Source organism: Trichosurus vulpecula, chromosome 2 (assembly GCF_011100635.1).
Source record: "Trichosurus vulpecula isolate mTriVul1 chromosome 2, mTriVul1.pri, whole genome shotgun sequence".
NCBI lineage: Eukaryota > Metazoa > Chordata > Mammalia > Diprotodontia > Phalangeridae > Trichosurus > Trichosurus vulpecula.
Window position 1 is genome coordinate 59,483,832 of NC_050574.1, and position 19,918 is coordinate 59,503,749.

Consider the following 19,918-nt stretch of genomic DNA (forward strand, 5'->3'; position numbering starts at 1 on the left):
TGACTGAGAAGCTGGGCTGATCGCATGGCAAGCATGCGCCACTGCTCCCCTCAATTTACCAAAAGTGACAGAATGGATAGAAATCCTCTAGCTCAACCTGGATGGCAGAGTTTAGAGGACATAGCAAGGGGTTGTGCATGGAGGGTTTTGCTATGTGTGCTGTTGGAAAAACTCCCAAGTCAGTGAATTCATAGATCCATTTGTATATTGGTAAGCCAGACAGTATGGTTACTTGTTCAGTAAAGGCCCTAAGTTCAAGCCATATGAGAATAAGTTAGAGAAATTGAAGATATTTAATCTGAAGAAGAAAAAAACTTAAGGGGAATGATAAGTATCTTCAAGTTTTTGAAGGAGTTGGTAGAGTCCTTGGGCCCTAGAATCAGGAAGACCTGAATTAAATCCAGCCTCACACTTACTAGCTGAATGACCCTGGGCAAGTCATTTAACCTCTCTCTGCTTCAAGTTTCCTTATCTGTAAAATGAGAATGATTGTAGCACCTATCAGCCTGGGTGGTTGTGGATTGAGGATTAAAGTATGTGTAAAGTGCTTTGCAAATCCAGAAGAGCCATATAAATGCTAGGCATCATCATCATCATCATTCTCTTTTCTTCAGAAAACAGAACTTGGGTAGAAGCAGAGAAGCAAATTTAAGCCTGGGGTCAGAAAGATTTCTCCCTGAATAATTCCTGAAATCCCTCTGAAGTGGGGGAGGCTGCCTTTGGCAGCCGAGTGACAGTCTCTTAGCAAGAGCTCGATGAACAATTGTCTGCTATATTCAAGAGACTATTTTTGTACAGGTCTGGGTTGAGCTAGATGACCTCCAAGATTCTGTAATTCTCTTTCATTTCTTTGTCCCAAACCATATTTTCCAAATTATGTTTTGCCTTACTCCTTTTCACCCACCTTTTCATTGGAGTCACTATTAGGTTAAGTAATGTTTTGCTTTGGAGGATCTTACCAAGTTGATATAATCTCTGCATTTCCTCCTCTTCTCTATCAGATGTTGCTGCATGAGTTGTAGTTATCACTCATTGTGGTTTTTTGCTTATGCATATCAGGAGCACTGCAAGACAGGATAACCAAGTGTCCTAGAAAAAGCTGTTTCTGATTTCCCCTACATAGAGCAGGAAGCCAACTCCTTTACTTGGCTCTCCAAGGAAAACCCATGAGACAAGCCATGGATTAAGCTTCCTTAGGTCTTCTGGTTTGGATTCTAGTGAAGATGCTGATATAGAAGTTTAACTTGTTCTGGTAGCATGTCAGCTCATTGGTCAGTGCTTCATTAAGTTAAATTAAATCAGCATTTATTTGTGATCTAAACACTGTTATCTTAATTACCCTTTGCCCTTTTCTGCTGTTCTGCCCCTGCAGCAGTGGAAGGGAGCTACATAAGGACTGAAGATTATTTTTAAATTGTCCTTTGTTTCATGTGTTACTGTGTCCAAATCATTATTTCGTGGCCATAGTACTCATAATGAACTTCTCCATCCCTTACCAGGCTAGTCCTCTTACGACAGGAATTGTCCATCATTGGTAATGAGTTGCAGGCTTTTTTAGCTTAATAGCCAGAATTCATAGTGCATGGCATAACTTTTAAGAGCCCAGAGTTACTTCCATGTCGTGATGAAACATAAGAGCGGGTCTTTAGTGAAGGTGTTGTGGGGTAAGTGAAGCCAAAGGCATTCATATTTTTGCACCTAATTTCTTCATACTACTTCATATACATTTGCCATGAATTGTCACTTTTTCACTAGGGACATACGGTTGAAAAAAAAATAACTGAATGCCTTGTTCAGTCTTTTTCTAGAAACCTGAAAAATGTCTGGATTTCTGGAAGGGCTTCGATGCTCAGAATGCATCGATTGGGGAGAAAAGCGTAATACCATTGCATCCATTGTAGCTGGAGTTCTGGTAAGTATATTTCTCTGATTTGAACCTCCATTTTTTGGTATGCTTCTCTTCGTGTGACTTGAACAGTCAAAATTATGTCTTTGCTTCTGTTAAATCTCTATTTCGAATACCATCAATTGCTATGTAACGTTTTATATCACCTTCATTTTTTAATATATCCCCCACACACACACCCACCGCCTTCCCAGTGATCCATGTGTTGTAACAAAAAAGAAAAAAAATCTGTGCTGGAAAACTAAATAACACATTTTTCTTTGTATGCAGTGTCCCATACCCATAGTCCTCACCTGTGCAAAGAAGGTTGTAGAGGGCTGCATTTTCTCATTTCTTCTACCCTCTTGACAAGTTTGGTCATTGTACTTACACAGCTTTCAGGTTTCGTGGTTGTTCTTTCCACTTACATTATTTCAACAAGAATTTTTCAAGTCCCTGCAGTAAAAATAGCACTCTGCTCTTCCAGGAAGTTTCACTTGTACTAAACGAAGGAAGCCATCAGTTAGAAGAGTCCCCATATGCACCAAAATATCATAGCTTCACTTTTTGTGATAGATAAGAGTTGGGAATGAAGCAGATACCCATCATTTGGAGAATAGCTAAACAAATTGTGTTACATGACTGTAATGGCAGAATACTGCTGTTCTGTAAGAAATAGCGTGTGTGGTGAATGTAGGGAAGCCTAAAAAGATATACATGAACTGATGCAGAGTGAAATAAGTGGAGTCAAGTTAACATACAGTGACTACAACAATGTAAATGGAAAAAACAGCCACACACCCAAAAAATCTAAAGCGAATGTTGCAAAATTATAAAGCTTAAGTAGGACTTGAATGAAAAAAATAAAAGAGGACCCCTCCAATCCACCCCTTCGTGGAGGTCCACAGGGGTTACCATTCCATATCTTTTGGATTTTTGTCAATGTATTGATTAGTTGTGCTGATTTCTTTTTTTCTTTTTAAGAAATATTTGTTGTATGGGGTGGCATTCTGGGAGGGGCAGGTGACATACTAGGAATGACTATAGTGATATAAGAAACAGAAGACATCAGTAAAAACTTATTTTAAAAAAGCCCTTAAGTTTTAAAATTTTTACCTGAGTGCCCTGTAATTGCCAAGAAGAGTTAACCTTTTTCCAAGTTCATGATACAGTATGCCATACATTTAATATAGACTTATCTGTTGTATATAGTGTAAGACTCTTCATGATTACTGTGCACGTAGCTTCTGAGCAAATGACCACAGAGGGATGAAAGAAGCTAAGCCATCCAAGAAATAGGACTGCGTCATTGGAAGCTGGGTGACTTCATCTCCTCATCCTTAATACCTTAGAGAGCTCATTGTCCAGTTTCAGAGAGAACTTACGGGACAAAATTCTTGTTTGTGTCCCTTAGGGCATAGGTTTTATCATGTTTGTGTTGCTGTTCCTAGCCCTGTAGGGTCTTTTTGAAAAGAATAGCAAGGTTTGACATCTTGAAATGTCCAAGTTTGAAGGAAGCACTCCCTCATTATTTAGAAGGAAACCAAGGAAGAGGGACTTGCCTGTGTTGTATTCCCCACCACCCCCATGGTTGTCTGCAGGCTCCTGGAGGACAGGGTGGGGGGCTTTATTTCGTTTTAGTCTTCCTGGTGCATTAGGCATAGGAGGTACTTAGGAAATGCCTGTCCAGTTGGACTGGATTGGTCACACACCTTGTTAGCAGCAGAGCAAGAACCACAAATCCAGTTCTCTCAAGTCTCAACCCAGTGTTCTCTGCAGTCCACTGTGATGCCTCCTCTCAAAAAAACTTAAGTTTAGACGTTCTATAGTCTATTCACTAAATTTATGTAATTAATAAAAAATAACTAGCCTATATTTCCCAAAGAAATGGTACAAGTAAAACTCACTGGTACCATAAAAAAAAATACTGTACTCATAAATACATCAGAAAAGTTTTATATTTTGGTCCCTGAAGTAGAATTATTGCCTACACTGAGCTGAGAATACCAAAAATGAAACTGTAATTATAGTAGCCAATGAAAAATTACTACTATATAGCAGCACTGACTACAGATATATCTGAAATCTGACAAATGAGAATTATGAATTTCAGTCTGAAGTGCTCTTTATTTCTGAGCTGTTATCATCAAATTGTGATTTATCTTAGAGTACAATTCCTGGGACTAACCAAAAAAGTGCTAATTATAAAGTCCATGGTATATTTTATGACTGTAGTATATAATGAAGTATACTTATAAATTTTGTTTTGTGTTTATCACTTTACATGTATATGTACACGTGTGTCTATTTGTATTCTTCGAATTTCAGTGTGAGTACTCCCTCTACTGGTTTCAGTCATAATTCCTCCATGCCTTAGCAGATGGTGTTCATGAATTACCAGAGGGAAAAAATCATCACCAGGTTGCCAACCTGGTAATAGTCCTCTCTGTGCTTGGCTAAGTTGGCCCTTGTTCATCAGATAGAGTCTATTTCTGAAGCCATATGCAATGTATTTCCATAGTACTAGAACCAGCAAGACCTTGTCCTCTGAGGCCATAACCTCTGAGAGCTCTGATTCACCTCTGTGTTAAGGTGAACCATCAGAGTCAAGTGGTTATTGGCTACATAGAAAAATGTGCCCACGTGTGGTAGAGAAACATAGCTACAGATTCCTGAAAATTCTACTTGTAATAGTTTGATTAAAATCTTTTTATGGGGAACTTTCTGCTTAGGTAACAGAAGAAGCTTCATGGGATCCTGAGCTTGTGGAATTTGGAGAATGTTTGTATTGGTCATCTCTCTGCTCTTAATACCAAGTATCTACACCAAAGGTTTTTGTAAAGGATTTTCCCCCTTCTCTGTTTGTTTATACTTGATAGTGTCCAGTATAAAATTCACCAAAAGTAAAATTTTAATTTATGCTGGAGCTGAGTATGTTATCATAACTGAAACTGTCTGCAAGATGAGATGGGTCTGAGGTCCAGTCCAGCACTCCATGCCTTCTCAGATCTGGGGGCAGAGTCAGTCTCTGGTACTTCCTGGGTTTATGACCATGAGCAGCCCGTCATTTAACTTCCTGGAGTCTCAAGTAATTTTCTAAACTATAAATAGTTTTAGGGGTTGTGACCTATGTCAATGGAGGGAATTCCCACACTGAAATCGCAGGGTCTTGATGTTCTTAAATTAATAAGCTGCTATTCCATTCGCTGCTTCATGGTGATGTGATTGTGACCTGAGGTTTTCACAGACTTTGCTAGTGGAATATGAGCTGTGATCCTCTGGCTCTGCTAAGCTGGAAAGGTTCCCAATATGGAGCCAAGAACCAACCCAGCTCTACTTCAGAAGAGAGCCTCTTTTCCAGAAGATTGGCTCCCTGAGGACAATTTTTACTTTGTCTATAGCAGCTCACAATGACAAACTACTTGAGGAAGGTCGCCATCTGCATTGGTAGCAGAACTACCCACACCAGTGGAGTCTGGTCTTTCGAAGTAGATTTAATAACTAGGATTGCATGCTAAAGTATTGGTAATGTTGGCGTTATGTGTTGTGTTGCGTTTTAGAATGGCATATATTTCACTGGTATAATCATGCCTGGCTAGAAAAGTGTTTCCTAATTTTTTTTCATTGTTAGAACTATAATTAGAATTAACATGAATGATAGAATAGAAACCCAAAATATTTCTGCAAAATACAACATGTTGGAAAGAACCTTTAAAGATCATCTAGTCCTACTTACTCATTTTAGAGATGAGGATACTGAGGCCCTAGAGACATGACTTACCCAAGGTTACATAGTAAGGAAGTGCTATAGCTAGGACTGGCCTCCAAATCACCTAACCCCAGTCCAGCTGTTTTCCATTACACCGTAGCCAAACAAATGCTTCCTACCAGAAGGAAATTCATTCTCTGTAGCCATCTGATTGCTAGAGAGCATGCTAGATGGCAGCTCCTGAGAGCAGCTGCCAGAAAGGACCCTTTCATTATTGTTTTTAGAAAGGAGCAGCCAACCATATGGCTCTAGAGTAAACTGAGATTCACCCCCAAATCCCATTAGAGCCTTAGAATAAAGAGGAGAAAGGCCAGAAATATTAGTCTTCAAGAAAACCACCATAAAAAGAAGGGCACAGGAGGTGTACAGAAGGAGATAATATAGAAAATACACTTGTCCAAAGATGAAGTGAGTAAACACGCTGACTGGAAGCCATCTTTTTTGATTAGTCGTATCCATTCTCTGGAATATCAGCTTTCTCTTTTCTCTGTCTCCCTTCATTTCACTTGGTTCTATTCCTGTTGGCTTACTAATGTGGTCTTTGCTTTCAAGTCCACCTTCTGATAACTCCCAAGGGTTGTCTAAATACATTGGCTTGCTGGAGCTCTGGGGGTTGGCTTGAGACTTGGGTGTGTGGCACTCAGCAAACAGACGTTCTTTTATGCGCATGAGGACACAAGTAGAGCCCGTGTCACTACGCTCCTATCCTCCTTGCCCTGACTGTGGTCACTAGTAGAAGTTTCCCCCCGGGTCCTAGGGTTTGGGGAATTGTCAGTTTTGTCTCATCCCATTGGGCATAAGGGTATTAACCTGTAAAAGCTTCCTCTTCCAAAAATATCTTCTGCTTTGATCTTTCTTTTAAGGACTGGAAGAATATAAAACATCCGTCACGAAAGTGTCCGGTACCTAGATGGTGCTGTGTGCTATGAGCCCAAGCCTTGTGTCTGCCCCACACCTGCCCACCTTGGTCCCTTTCCCTGGGTTTTCTTTCTTCTCTCCCCTCTTTCCCACTTCTGCCCTCCCATCCTTCACCATCCCTTTTCAGAGCCAGCTCCTTCATGAAAGCTTTCTGAGCTCCCTCAGCAAGGCATTATCTTTTTTTTTCCCTTGGACTTTGTGTAATATTTTGCTTTTGTTTTTCTTGTGTACTTAACATGTCCCATTTTATGTTGAACTTCTTGTTGAACATGCTGAATGTTGTCAAACATATCCCCCAACCATGTGAGCTCCACAACATCAGGGACTCCCCTATGTCTATCTGGATCTCCCCCAGGGGCCTAACACTGCTGTGTACATAATATACATTCAATAAATATTGGTCAAATTCGAATACCTTTACTTGTGGGCAACTCAAAATTCTTCCTAAATGCTACAACAACATATCACTGATGTGCTCCTTTTTCAGGCCAGTGGTATGCTGAGTTGTTCCCTACCCTTTTCCCTTTTACATGGTACCATAATTATAGCACACTGTTGCTAGATTGCATTATTATGCCACTGAAAAATAGTAATTCAGATAGGCTTATTCATAATATTAACGATGGCCGTTTGTCTAACACTTTCCTTAAAACCCTGTAAGGATGGCATATCATACTTTTTTTAGAGATATGAAAATTGAGGCTCAGAATGGTAAGTGACTTGACCAAGTGTCACATGAGGCCTGAATTTGAACACTGTATATTATGATTTAAAATCCACTACTCTTGCTATTAGGAAAGCTCATTTTAACAATCAGAGTTTACTCCCCTTAAGTGTTAAATCAATTGACCAACAAAGATCCCCTTCTCTATAAGGAAGCACACTGAGCTGAAATATTTAAGCAATTTCTCAGTTCATTAGAAATGGGTATAATATGTCAAATTGGACAACATTCTTCTGAGCTTGCCCACATTGCTTTAGTTAATATTTTATATTAAACTTGAAATTTTTTAACGATTTTTGAGCCTGGGTCAAAAAAATCTCACTTGGGCTAGAAGTACAGCAGCCACTCTTAGGTCCAAACCTGTTGTTGATCAATAAGGAAGCTCCTTTTCCCACCTGGTCCAGTTTGCCCCTCTTTAGGCAACCTGTTGGTCCTTACTCTTGGGGTTTACCTTGTTGACTGTGTTAACTCAGGCTTGTATACTCAACACCCCTAGTCTCTCAGCCTCCTCCCTTCTGATTGGAGGACTGGAGAGTGAGGTACCAAACTCCTCCCAGAGCTTTCGTTTATAGAGGGCATCTGATTTTCCAGCTAAGTCCCCTTTCCAACTATAACTCTAGTTGGTTTGAACTCCCCAGAATGTGAGACCCCCACACTGGCTAACTGCTGGTATCCATTCCATCCTCCTCCATCCCTTAGCAGTTTCTTTTTGTGTTTCGTCTTCTCCAGTTAGATTAAAAGCTGCTCGATGGCAGGGATTGGCTTTCTCTTTCTTATTTGTATTTTCGGCACTTAGCACAGCGTCTGGTACATAGTAGACATTGAACTGAATTGATGCCAGACTTAGTATGGACATCTGATTGGCTTTAGCCATGATGTAGCTAAGAACTCCCAAGCCCAAGCAATCCACCAGCCTTGGCCTTAGGCAGTAGCAGGGATTATGCATATATACTGCTACTCTTGGCTAAAATTTTTTAAATATTTAAATGAAGTATTCCATGTTTAATTTTATTAAACTGAAAGTTCCTTCTTTGGTCACCCACGATAACATGTTGGTTTTTAATAGTTTTTTACAGGGTGGTGGATCATCATAGATGCAGCTGTCATTTATCCCTCAATGGAAGACTTCAACCACTCCTACCATGCCTGTGGAGTAATAGCAACTCTTGCCTTCCTTATGTAAGCATCCCTCTCTTAGTACCACCTTCATGATTTAGATTACCAATGCTTCCTAAAGACCTCTGGATCGAATTTTAATAAAGAATGTCCACATGCCTACCTTTCTCTTAGTTCCAAAACATAAATAATAATTTTTTCCACACATATGTAATTATAGACAAATCTAGTTATACCTTCAACTAAGGGGACCAAGGAAGGTTAGAATTTATTTGGCTAGCAGAGGCTGGAATGAGCTTAATGCTAGGCCAGTGGTAATTATTCCATTAAAAAAATGCATCATCCTTTAAAAATGAGCAAGATATCCAAATGTTACAACCTTTTAAGAAAGCCAACAGGTATATATCTAATACCTAGCACTTTGTTTCAGTTACTCCATTAGAATGCATTTTATTAAATGGGAAATTTCACCAATTCCATATTTATGAATTTTGTTTTGGTATGAGAGACATTGTGGCATAGGGGGTAGAGGCAGGGCCTCTAGGAATCCAAGGCCCACCTATACATGTGTGACCCTGGGCAAACTGCTAAACCTCTTAGGATCCCTCATACTTACTAAGATTGTGAACTTCAGAGCAGTGCCTGATCTGTATTGGTGCACAGGCATCTCCTCACCAAGAACTTGGTACACTGATGAAATCACTGGTGTGCTCCAGAAAAAAAATTCATGTTTTTGTTAAGGGTTTTAATCTCTTCTTGCAGAAATATTTTTGTGTGTGTGACAATGATGACAGTAGCAGCTAGCATTTATAATTCTTTATTTGTTATCTCATTTGATCTCACAACAACCCTATGAAGCAGATGCTGCTACAGATGAAGAAACTGAGGCTGAGAGAGTTGCCAAGGGTCACATAGCTAGTAAATGTCACTAAGAAATAGCAGCCCTATAGAAAGATGAAGGAAAACTTGCTTGTACCCTGGGGTGGTTGGCTTAATTAAACCATTCTGCCATGCTTCCGATGACACCTTTCTTGCGGATAAGTATGGCATATTTTACTAAGTCACCGTCTTGCCTCATTGCTCGACACTGTTCATTACTCCTTTCCTAGCCATCCTAATACAGCCTTGAGTCCAGCTGTACCAATAATGAATTAGCTCTCCAAGCTAGAAGAATTTATAGGATCCTAGGACTTAGATTAGGCCCAACTCTCCTCAGATAACATCAAAGGAAATGGGTTCAAAGCAATATTGTTACATTAAATCATGTGCCCTCATCACACAGCACAGACTAGATCACACTATGAGAAATGAGGTGGCCCCCTAATGTAGAGTCTAAGTCTAAGGAGTTTGTCTGCTTCAGCATGGCTTGAGTAGTGAATCCAGAGTTGAGACCACTTGTTTCTTCAGCATTCATTAGCAGAGTATGTAATGGGAGCCCTAGATCTAGGGGCCAAAGGCTCTATAAGCCGGTTCTCCAGGTTTACTGGCCGCTTAACCCTGGCTTCGAATCAGTTTTTCCTCAGCCCTGAAATTCAAGGCTTTGGACTAAGCAGTCTGTCCAGGTTTCTTCCAGCCCTCAAATACTGTTGTTTACTAAGCATCCACTGATTGCAGAGCATTGTGATAAGGGCTAAGCTAGACACAGTTTAAAGAAAACAGTCCTTGTCCCCAAGGAACTTATAATCTCGTAAGGAATATGACACAAATGCAGTTTGCTATAATACTATTACATAAGTTCATCAGACACCTCATACTATGTGAGATCAGACTGCCTTGATTTCTCCTAGGTCAGGCCTTCACAACATGTCTTTGTCATTTTAGTGGAATTCTTATGGGTTCACCGAACATCAGTTATTACTGAAATACCTTTCAAAAATAAAAGACCATGTTCATCATGTAGGTTCATTTACCTCCTTTTACACAAAGAAACACAAGCACAGACACACACACTCCCCTAATTAGCACAAATAGTTGAGAATGTACAATATTTTACGTCCCAAATGTAAAAATGGAATAAGACAGTTTTGTAAACTTTGTTTAGTTGTGCCAGACTGCATTATGTCTATTTTATTCACACAGGATTAATGCAGTGTCCAACGGACAGGTCCATGGTGATAGCTATAGCGAAGGATGCCTGGGTCAAACAGGTAAGCAGCTCGTGCCAGTCACCTGGCATTTATTTAGAGCCCTTTGAGTTAAAAAAAAAAAAACCACTGTGCTAGGCACAGGGGGAGATACAGGGATGTGTAATATAGAGTGCCTGCCCTCCCAAAGCCTATGGCATAGTACGGAAGTTATGGAGTGTGCCCAAACAGCTTATTCTCAACAGAAGGTGCTGAGTTCACTGTGGTTAGTGCTGTGAGAGCTGCACAGACAGCAGGGTCCTGACACCCAGAGGACCAGGAAGGAGAAGAGTCTGCAGCTTCCTCAGCCATCACAGTCTGAAGTTACAGGCAGTGCTTATTTTTAAAAAGTAATTAATGAGCTTAGATAAATATTTCCAGACCAACTTAGAAGGCAGGAGTCAGAAGGCCAGAATTTAGGGTCTGACTCTGCCCACGTGACCTGAGGCAAGTCACCCCTCCTCTCTGGTCCTGTTTGCTGTAGTGAAATAAAGGCGGGGTTAGGGGCATGGGGGAAAGGTAATGAAATTCCTGTACTGCCTTCCAGGAAGCTGTGAGACAACTGCTCTGTACATCTCAACTCACATTTGTAGAATTCTTTGTTATTTTTAATTAAATTGTAACAGACAGTCTCTGCCTTTGGATTCCCCAAAAATTAGTATTACTGTCAGTCTGTTTAATGTTTTACATTAGACTTTAAACAAAGCACCATCCCATGCCTCAAGGAGTTCATTCATATATAGGAGATCTTTTTTTGTAGAGATGGTCAGCACCAATGGTTGTTGATGATGGTGAGGATTATTATATCATTTACCTTTAGAAGGAAAACTTTGCTGAATGTCAAAGGCTAATGATGTAGTGGTTGTTGAAAGTAGAAAAAAGGTTAGCTAAAAACGTGCTCTTAAATTTGTACACTTTGGGAAAATTTTCTTACTCTGGGGTATGTTTTTCCCCATAATTCCCACATTTCTACTATTTATTGTTTATTGCTACCATGATAGTATGCTATCATGATAAAATTGGTAATACAGGAATTTGAAATCTATTTGTATCAATAAAAAGGTACTGGATTTTAGGGCACAGCACTGGGTAGGGCCTGAGCCTTTGTGGTAATCAATTAGAACCCAGATTTCATGAATAATAGCATATTAATTCACACCTAGAATTTTATATTTTGGGCAGAAAGCCAGGAATTAATATATAACCCATCACTTCCTGCTGTGCTTTATTGAGCTGTGATACTCATGGGCACTACTTTTATTAAATACTTGAGCTAATTAAGTCAAGAAACTCATTTATCTCAGAATTCATTTTAGCTAGTCAAATGATTCAATTTATTTTACTTTGTAATAAAGTATTAAGTATAGCAAATATTCATAAATATTACATAAATGTGACTTAAAAGTTGATTGTCCTCATCTGTTAGTATAATTATAATACAGCATTCCTAAGTGCCAGCCAGTACTGCCCAATTTGAATTCATTTCACTATCCTAAAAGTGAAAGATGATGGTCTTTAGATTCACTCATCAATGAATACAGATTTATCATGGGGGAGGATGAGGGGAAGGCTGCCTGCTACACAGTTTCCTTGCAAAAGAAATTTAAATTATATTTTACCACAGTGAATTCTTTAAGGAAATTATCTATTGGCCAGCCTGAAAGAATGCATGAGCCAGTATTTTTCATGAAACATTGTTCAAACTTGACATTTTATGAGCAAGATTAGGATGGGGGTGGAGTGAGTTTGGGAAAGTAAAGATACATTCAGACCTTGGAGTGTCCAAGAAAGCAAGATAGCTGACAGAATTGTGGGATTTAAATCCTAATTCTAAGGTCTTAGAGTTTCTACATCCATTTTAGATACATAATATATTTCCTCATAGCCTTTGACTGCTGATGGATTACTCCCTTTCTTTCCCTCTTCTGTTATGTGGCATTTGTGATCAGACCACAAAGAAAATATAATAGTATGTTAACAATTTTTTTAAGGTGCTCGAATTTGGCTGTTCATTGGATTTATGTTGGCCTTTGGGTCTCTGATTGCATCTATGTGGATTCTCTTTGGAGGCTATGTCGTTAAAGGTAAAAGAAAACAGATTTTGGTATGGTTGATTTAGAAGCAGTACCTGGCCCAAGTGTTGTATTAGGTTTTGTTTTAATTCAAACATTTCCTTCAAGCTCTTAGGGTGTCAGCATTCTTTCTTAAAAAGACAATTAAGCCCTTTTATCTGTAGGATCATTTTCATTCCCCCTTGGCCCAGATCTTGCCTCCCTGCCTTCTCTAACTTCTCATACTTAGCATCCCTAAAAATCCCCCCCCACACACACACACATATAACAGTTTGGGCTTCCTTTTGAATTGCTGATTGACTCTTTGTACAGCCCACAAGTTGAAATCCTAGGTCTCCTGATGTGTCCCTTTGTATACAAGGGACATCCTCTGGTCATTCCTGAAGGTTCTTCCTGAGGGGTTTCAGAAAAACAAAATAGTCTTGTCTCTCCCCTCCTCTCACTCTCCCCTGCCCCCAGTTCCTCTGATTTTTATGTGGACATGCCACAGATCATTCAAAATTTCAGCCCATTGTCCCTACAGTTACTCACCTAAATCCTAAGAAGGCAAAGATGGTATTTTTACACACACACACATATATATATATATATATATATATATATATATATATATATATATATATATATATATAGATAGATAGATAGATATATATAATAGATATATTATATCTATTTTTATAGATCTTCTGTGGAAAAAATGGGGGTGAGCATGAGGACCTCTGCCCCAGAGTGGATGGGGACTGGGCCTGGGTTCCACACCAGCACCTTCTAAGTGACTTGGGATCTTCCCAGTGCCCAAGCACTCGGGTGAGGGCTGACAAGGGTCACACGGCTAGACTTGAGCCCAGGGCTTTGTGGCTGTGGTGCTGCCTCCCTTTCCCAGAACAGTATGCACTTTCTGAGGCCAGAAGCTGTTTCTTTTTCTCTGCTTTGTGTCCTCAGCTCCCTGTGCCTACCTGGCGCTACACTTGTGGGCACTTTTTTTTAATTGAGTTTGTTCTATTTCTTACTTGATGCTTAAAAGCCCAGGGTTTGTTTAAGTTCCTTTTGCCTCATTTTCAAGTGAAAAGTCCTTAAGTGCTGAGCTCTAGATACCACATCTTGTCTTCTATACCCCAGTCTTTATCTCCTCAGCTTAGAGAACTTGAGGATATCCAAGTAAACAGTTTTAAAGCCAGGAAGCCTAGTGTTGTGTTTTCACAACTGTTGGCATCCAAGTGATCTCTGATGAGAGCAGCAAGCCAGTGACCTAAAGGCTCTGCTTTATCTGGCCCTTTTACTGTTCCAGACTGAACCTGGACTGAGAGCTGGACCAGTCCTCCCACTGCTCTGTTAATAAAATGGTTCTAGTCAGATACACTGAAAATTATTCTGCAGGACAGATGGGGTAGCTGAGCTTTCCTGTAGTCATTCTCTTTTCCTCTCTATAAGTATGCCAGTTTGGAGATAATTACCGAAAGCATGTGGAGATGAAACCTTAGAACAATTTAAACTTAAAAACCAGGGCAGATCATGGGAGAAACTTGGCATTTTCAATATACCAGAAGCTATGGATAGTTGAGAATTTAAACTACTAGGAATTTATTGTAAATTATTTTCTTTTCAAATCAGAAAAACCAATAGTGTACCCTGGAATTGCTGTTTTTTTCCAGAATGCATTTATCTTTTTTGGGTAAGTCTACATCTAATTGTCTTCCTTCTGCCTTTTTAAAATGTCTATATTGTGTCATTTATTAGAATTGATCCTTTAATTTACCCTCCTGAGAGAATGAGAGGCCTGTGGGAGGACAATGTTATGTGTATCCACTCCGTTGAACAGACTTGACCAGCATTTCTGTAGTGTAAGCTCCTCCAGGACAGCTTCAGTCACTGCTATAGCCTCTTCAGCACCAAGCATAGCATTTTGCTTTTAGGGGGCTTCAGTAAATGTTTGTTGAACTGAGTATATGAATTCTTACTTTATTTAGTGAAGGGTAACAAACAAAGTTACTTTTCATGGTAGTCTAGACCATTTTGATTGTGCATTGTATGGCAAAGCATCTATATTCCCTGCTTAACCTGTGAGATTCACTTTGTCTTATCCAAATTGATAAAGGGAATGGAGACAAGGCCCTAACCTGATGCTATCAGAGCCTGCCAGAGGGGCATGTGAGGCAGCTATCATGGGAAGGGCAGGATGGGACAGGAAGGAAATCACCTCCTCCACACTCCTCCAGTTGGAAACCACTGAGCTAGAGAACACTCAAACTCCTTTGATTGAAAGACTGTCAATCACATCTAATGAAACAATAGTTTCTGGGGATGTTTTGTGTTTTGGTGTGATGGTAATTTCACTAGGTACCAAATAGTAGGAAAAATTGAGGAGGAGAGAGCCCTGTGCTGGTATTTTTTTTGACTGACATACCAATTAGTAGGAGATAGTAATATTTAGTCCACATAAAATGCCAGGGCTTTTAATGAAAATGTCAGTTTGACTCAGTTCAGTCCTGGAGCACTCTAAGATGCTCATTGCCCATGTGCTCTCATCATCAAAAATAATTTTTTTAATTAAAAAAACAAAGTAAAACACCTTCTGTGCTGCCTTTAGGTTCAAGAACCTTTAATAAGGGAAAACTTCTAAAGCTACTTTAAAATACTAATTGCTTGCTCTGGAATAGCCTGTCTACTAGGCGCTCACCCCTATGCCTTCAGGCATTTGAGCATTTTTGATGCAATCTGCCTCTGCCATTAAAAAAGCCTAGGCACCCAGATGGAGGCAAGATGTAGAAAGAGCCTTCTTGGGGACCTTGGCAGAGAACCCAACTCCAGGATTTCCTCACAAACGGAGAACCCCACCACTCTCCCACCAAAAGAGTGGCTATGGCTTTTATGTCAGTGGAAGCTCCAGATCTGAATGGAATTGATTGAAGTTCAGCAGTCATCATCATCATTACTGACATTTACATAGCAATTTACATGCATGATCTCACTCGTTCCTCACCACGGGCCCATGAGGTAAGTTCTACAGGTCCTCGTTGTGCTCACAAGGAGATAACTAATCTGTGTGAGGGGCAGGACTGGAACCCAGGTCTTCTGACTCCAGTCCAACTCACCCCTGCCTATCTGCAAAAGCACAGAGGCCAGAGCTCTACTCACTTGACAAATGCTAGCTCTCTTTGAAGAGCTGTCACTCCATGGCTGATAAAAACATCATCACCTTTGAAAAAGTCATTTCTAAAAAGCACTCTTTGTCAGAGGCATGTTGGCACGGGCCATTTTGGAAACAACCTCTTTGAAAATTATTTTCAGCCTCCTTCCCATAACTGGGGAGACAGGCTGGCAGAGGGAGCGCTGGGAACTAATTGGCAAGTGTTTGTATTGATGGCCTCTCTTCATTTGAAATTATGGAATAGAGGCTTAAATCGCTTTAGTTTTGAAGAAAGACTATCAGGTAGCTCTCATCTGACATTAGCTTAGCTCTTGGCTCCCTACCAGGGGATTGCGGAAAGAGCGCTGAATTTGGATTCAGTGATAGCTCTGCCATTTGCTACCCATGTGTTTACCTTGGACAAGTTATTTAACCTCAATAGGCCACAGTTTTCATGTGTGAAATGAGGAGGTTAGACTGAATATTCTCTAGGTCCTTTCCCACCTTTGAACTCTCGGGTGGATCCTGAAGCTTGATTTCTGTTTAGAAGGACTCTAGCCTCAGGGGAAGTAGAGGCAAAAGGCAGCTAGAAAACCAAGGGCTACCTGGCCTTTCTTCTTTCCTTGCCAAGCAGAAATCTACTCCTCTAATTTTAAGTTTGCCTGTCCAAAAGTTATAGCTCTAAGGACCCTTCCAGATCATCTAATCGAATCTCCTCATTTGTCAAGAGAAAAATGAGATCCTAATGAAAAGAAAAGAAGTCACTTGTTCAAGGTCACATTGCCACTTAGTGGCGAAGCCAGGACTGAAACCTGCGTCTCCTCATTTCTAATCCAGAACTATGATCCCCTAAGCATCTGAAATAGATCAGATCACTTGCTTAAGTTAGCTGAATGAATGAGTTGGAAACCATTTGGTTGTTTTCTCATTAGCCACTGTTGTGCTTATGATCCCCAGAGACTAAGCAGGCTGTAGGGGCATGCCACTAAGCTAATTGAAATGGGAGAATTTGACATTACTATCTTAATACTATTTCATATTGCATATCATTCTGAAATGTAAAAGAACAAAGTTCAAAAATAACTTGTAGTTTCCACTTCAAAAATCTGAGCTAGCTGGAACTATCAAAAGTGACCATCTGATAGAGTACAGAGGAACTGAGTATATCACCGTTGAACCAAAAAAAAAAAAACACCAAGAAACTAGTAGTCACAAATTTCAGTTTTGCCCATGAAAGCATCAAGCATTCTCTACCATGTTATTCTTAGGATCCCTGTCTAAATGTGGCCTTGGTGTTTACAGCCCCACACAGCAAGCCTACTAATCAGAAGAGCCGAGAGCTGTCAGAGATGCCTTCCTCGCCCACAGGAAGGGCCCTCCTTAGAAAGCAAACTTGGCATTTTTTCATCAGTGACTATAAGGTGGACACGTTGATATACGTAACCATATCTCTTGTGAACTCGTTTTCTCTGCTGGTCTGTGAGCCTCTTGTAGACAAGGACTGTGTCTCAGACATCTATGTTTCCTCCAGTACCTAGCAGGAGGTTTTGTACATAATAAGTAAAACAATGTTACATTTTTTGAACTGAAGTAGTCTGAACAGAGTAAATAAAATTAGGGTCACACTTACTACATTAAAAGGTGATGCTTTGGGTTTTTTTGTTAAATACCTCTCTTAAAGGGGCATGTGCCCACCGTGCTCAGACCTCCATTGGAGGTGATAAATGTTACTTAAGAATTTGGATTAAAAGTAGAGAATCCCTGTATCTTGAATATACTGTCCCTCCTCCCAGACTCAAGCACTCAAATCGTGTTTTTTCTTTCTGTTAACAGAGGCCTGGTCTTTAAGTTTGGCCGCACTGAAGACTTATGGCAATGAAGAGGCCTGGTTTCCCTCAGAAGCCCTGCTTGGCACTTGTGTTGTGTTTTGTTTTTATAGCTCACTCCCGATCTTTTGTAATACCATTTTATAAACTTTGCTGAATATCCTCTTGGGTGAAAAGTGACAAGTTGATAAAAAAAAAGTGGTGAAAGTGATGTTATAAGAAACTCAGAAAGTTACAGAACATTCTAAAATCATGAACTTACGAGGTTTCACATATATATATATATATATATATATAAAATTCCTTCAACCTAAGTAAGTACTTGATTATTATGAATTTATGAAGTATTAATGGAAAATATTTCACCAAAGTGACTCTGCTCTAGTTCTGTTATGATGTAACTTGTTTTAGAAAGTAAGTGGAAGAACAATCTAGGGAAATAATTGTGTGTGCATATGTATTTGGCATCATGTCTAAGTCCAAAATTGCAATTAAAAGTGCTTTAAAAGATTTAATATATTTATTTGAAACAAAATATATAAACATTTCCTTGTTTTATAAAGCTACCTGGTGATCAGAACTCTTTCTCACTGTAGTTTATCTTTCATTTATTCAGTTGAAGGTTAGAGCTGGACAAGACCTTATTGTGTAAAATATTAGAAAGGGAACATCCCCCAGGACAGAGGCTGCAAGAGTGGGAAGGGCCCCCCACAATGTTCTAGTCATCAGAGGCTAGATTTAGATCTGGAAGAGCTCTCAGGGTCCATCATCTGATCTACCCCCTCCCCCATTTTTAGGTGAGGGAATTGAGGCTCAGGGAGGATATAAGTGATTTGCCTCATTTAGGGAGTAAGAATAAAGTGGGATTTGAATCCAGGCCCTCAGACAACAGTCTGTGCTCTTTGCCTGTGCCATGCTGCCACCCCACCCCATCTCTGCCCACCCCACCCCCACATATATATACCTCTTATCTTTCATTAGAGGAAACTATGATCCAAAGATGTGCCTAGGCAGGGCTGGTGGTGTCCAAGCTGGGACTTGAACCCAACCTGGGCTTCTGATGCCAAGAACGTCCCCCTTTCTGTAATACCACACTGACTTCAAACTGTTGTTGATTGATTCAAAAGGATTTTATGTGAAAATATCCACCTTTAGGATTATCTGTCTAATGTATCTTATCATACCGGGTCCTCTGCATCTCACCCAGGCAGATCAGCAGCAACTCATGGGCCTGATCCCAGTCCTAATGATGGGCACGATCCCAGTCCTAATGATGGGCACAAAAGCTTTAACCTGCTCTGTTTTTCAAGCCTGGCCTGGTTTGCCCCTCCATAAGCATCTAGGTAGGCTGTTGTCCACTCACCGTATCAGTGCTGGACTTAGCGACCTACAGCTCGGAATTCCCACACTCACTCAGTCCGTCTGCTTCAGCCTCCCTAGCAGCAGGAATGACTGCTGCCCTGCTGCCCCTCCTTCTCTCCTTCCCCCTCCCTGCTTAGGATGGCCAAAGAATGGAAAGGGGAGAGGACAGCCACAGGCATCCACCAGCTTGGCTCTTCACACTCTTGCTTTGCCACTTCCATTTTGCAGCCATTTAAAAAAGTGAAACCCACACATCTGTGAGACCAAGAAGCAGTAAAGGTCTCTACGACTCCAAATGCATCCTGCCAGAAAAGGGAAAAAAAAATAGGAGTCCGAACTCGGGTGAAACTGCCTCTTGTTCAGCAATGGAATTGGACTGTACAATTTTATTTTCTTTTATGAAGACAGAATCACTCCTATACCAACTGTAATTATCAACTTTAACTCCAGTCTGATCATCCTGGGAACTGCTTTTTAAAATCTAGAATGTTAGAGCCAAAAGAGCCTCCAGAACATAGAACATCCTAGTGAAAGAGATCTTAGAACTGAAAGGGACTTTCAAACATGGAATTTTAGAGCTAGAAAGGGCCTCGGAGATCCCCTTGTACAGTCATCCCCTCATTTTACAGAGAAGGGACACCTAAGGACCCAGAGAGGGACAGTGACTTGCCCATGGTCATACAGTGAGTAGGTGGCAAGGTCAGGACTAGAACCCAGAATTCCTGCCTCCTAGTAGAGTGCTTTGGTTCTCAAGGCCATAAGAAAAGTACTACCTTATTATTTTTGTTTTGTTTTTTAATCCTAACCTAATTCATCCTCCCACCCATTAATCTCTCTAGCCATTTTCTATCTTCCCACTACCCTCTCTCCCACCCCCAATTCTCCTTTTGGCCAAGGTAAACTCTTGGTACATAAATCAGTTTTAACAGCCTAAATTATACCTAAAACTAGAAACATAATAATGTATTCAAGAGCTAAATATAAAGGGCTTTTGAC

General features: G+C 40.3%; 1 protein-coding gene across 3 annotated transcripts in view; it reads left to right on the forward strand.

The window, feature by feature from the left end:
* Positions 1-18,140, forward strand: part of TMEM50A (transmembrane protein 50A) — a 25,052-nt gene extending 6,912 nt beyond the window's left edge. For all 3 annotated transcript variants that reach the window (XM_036743518.1, XM_036743515.1, XM_036743516.1), the window contains exons 2-7: positions 1,798-1,912; positions 8,363-8,475; positions 10,492-10,559; positions 12,527-12,619; positions 14,219-14,279; positions 17,568-18,140. In XM_036743518.1, coding sequence (XP_036599413.1) covers positions 1,820-1,912; positions 8,363-8,475; positions 10,492-10,559; positions 12,527-12,619; positions 14,219-14,279; positions 17,568-17,613 — 474 coding nt within the window. In that variant the 5' untranslated portion in view covers positions 1,798-1,819 and the 3' untranslated portion in view covers positions 17,614-18,140. The remainder of the gene's footprint in view (positions 1-1,797; positions 1,913-8,362; positions 8,476-10,491; positions 10,560-12,526; positions 12,620-14,218; positions 14,280-17,567) is intronic.
* Positions 18,141-19,918: the final 1,778 nt, after the last annotated feature.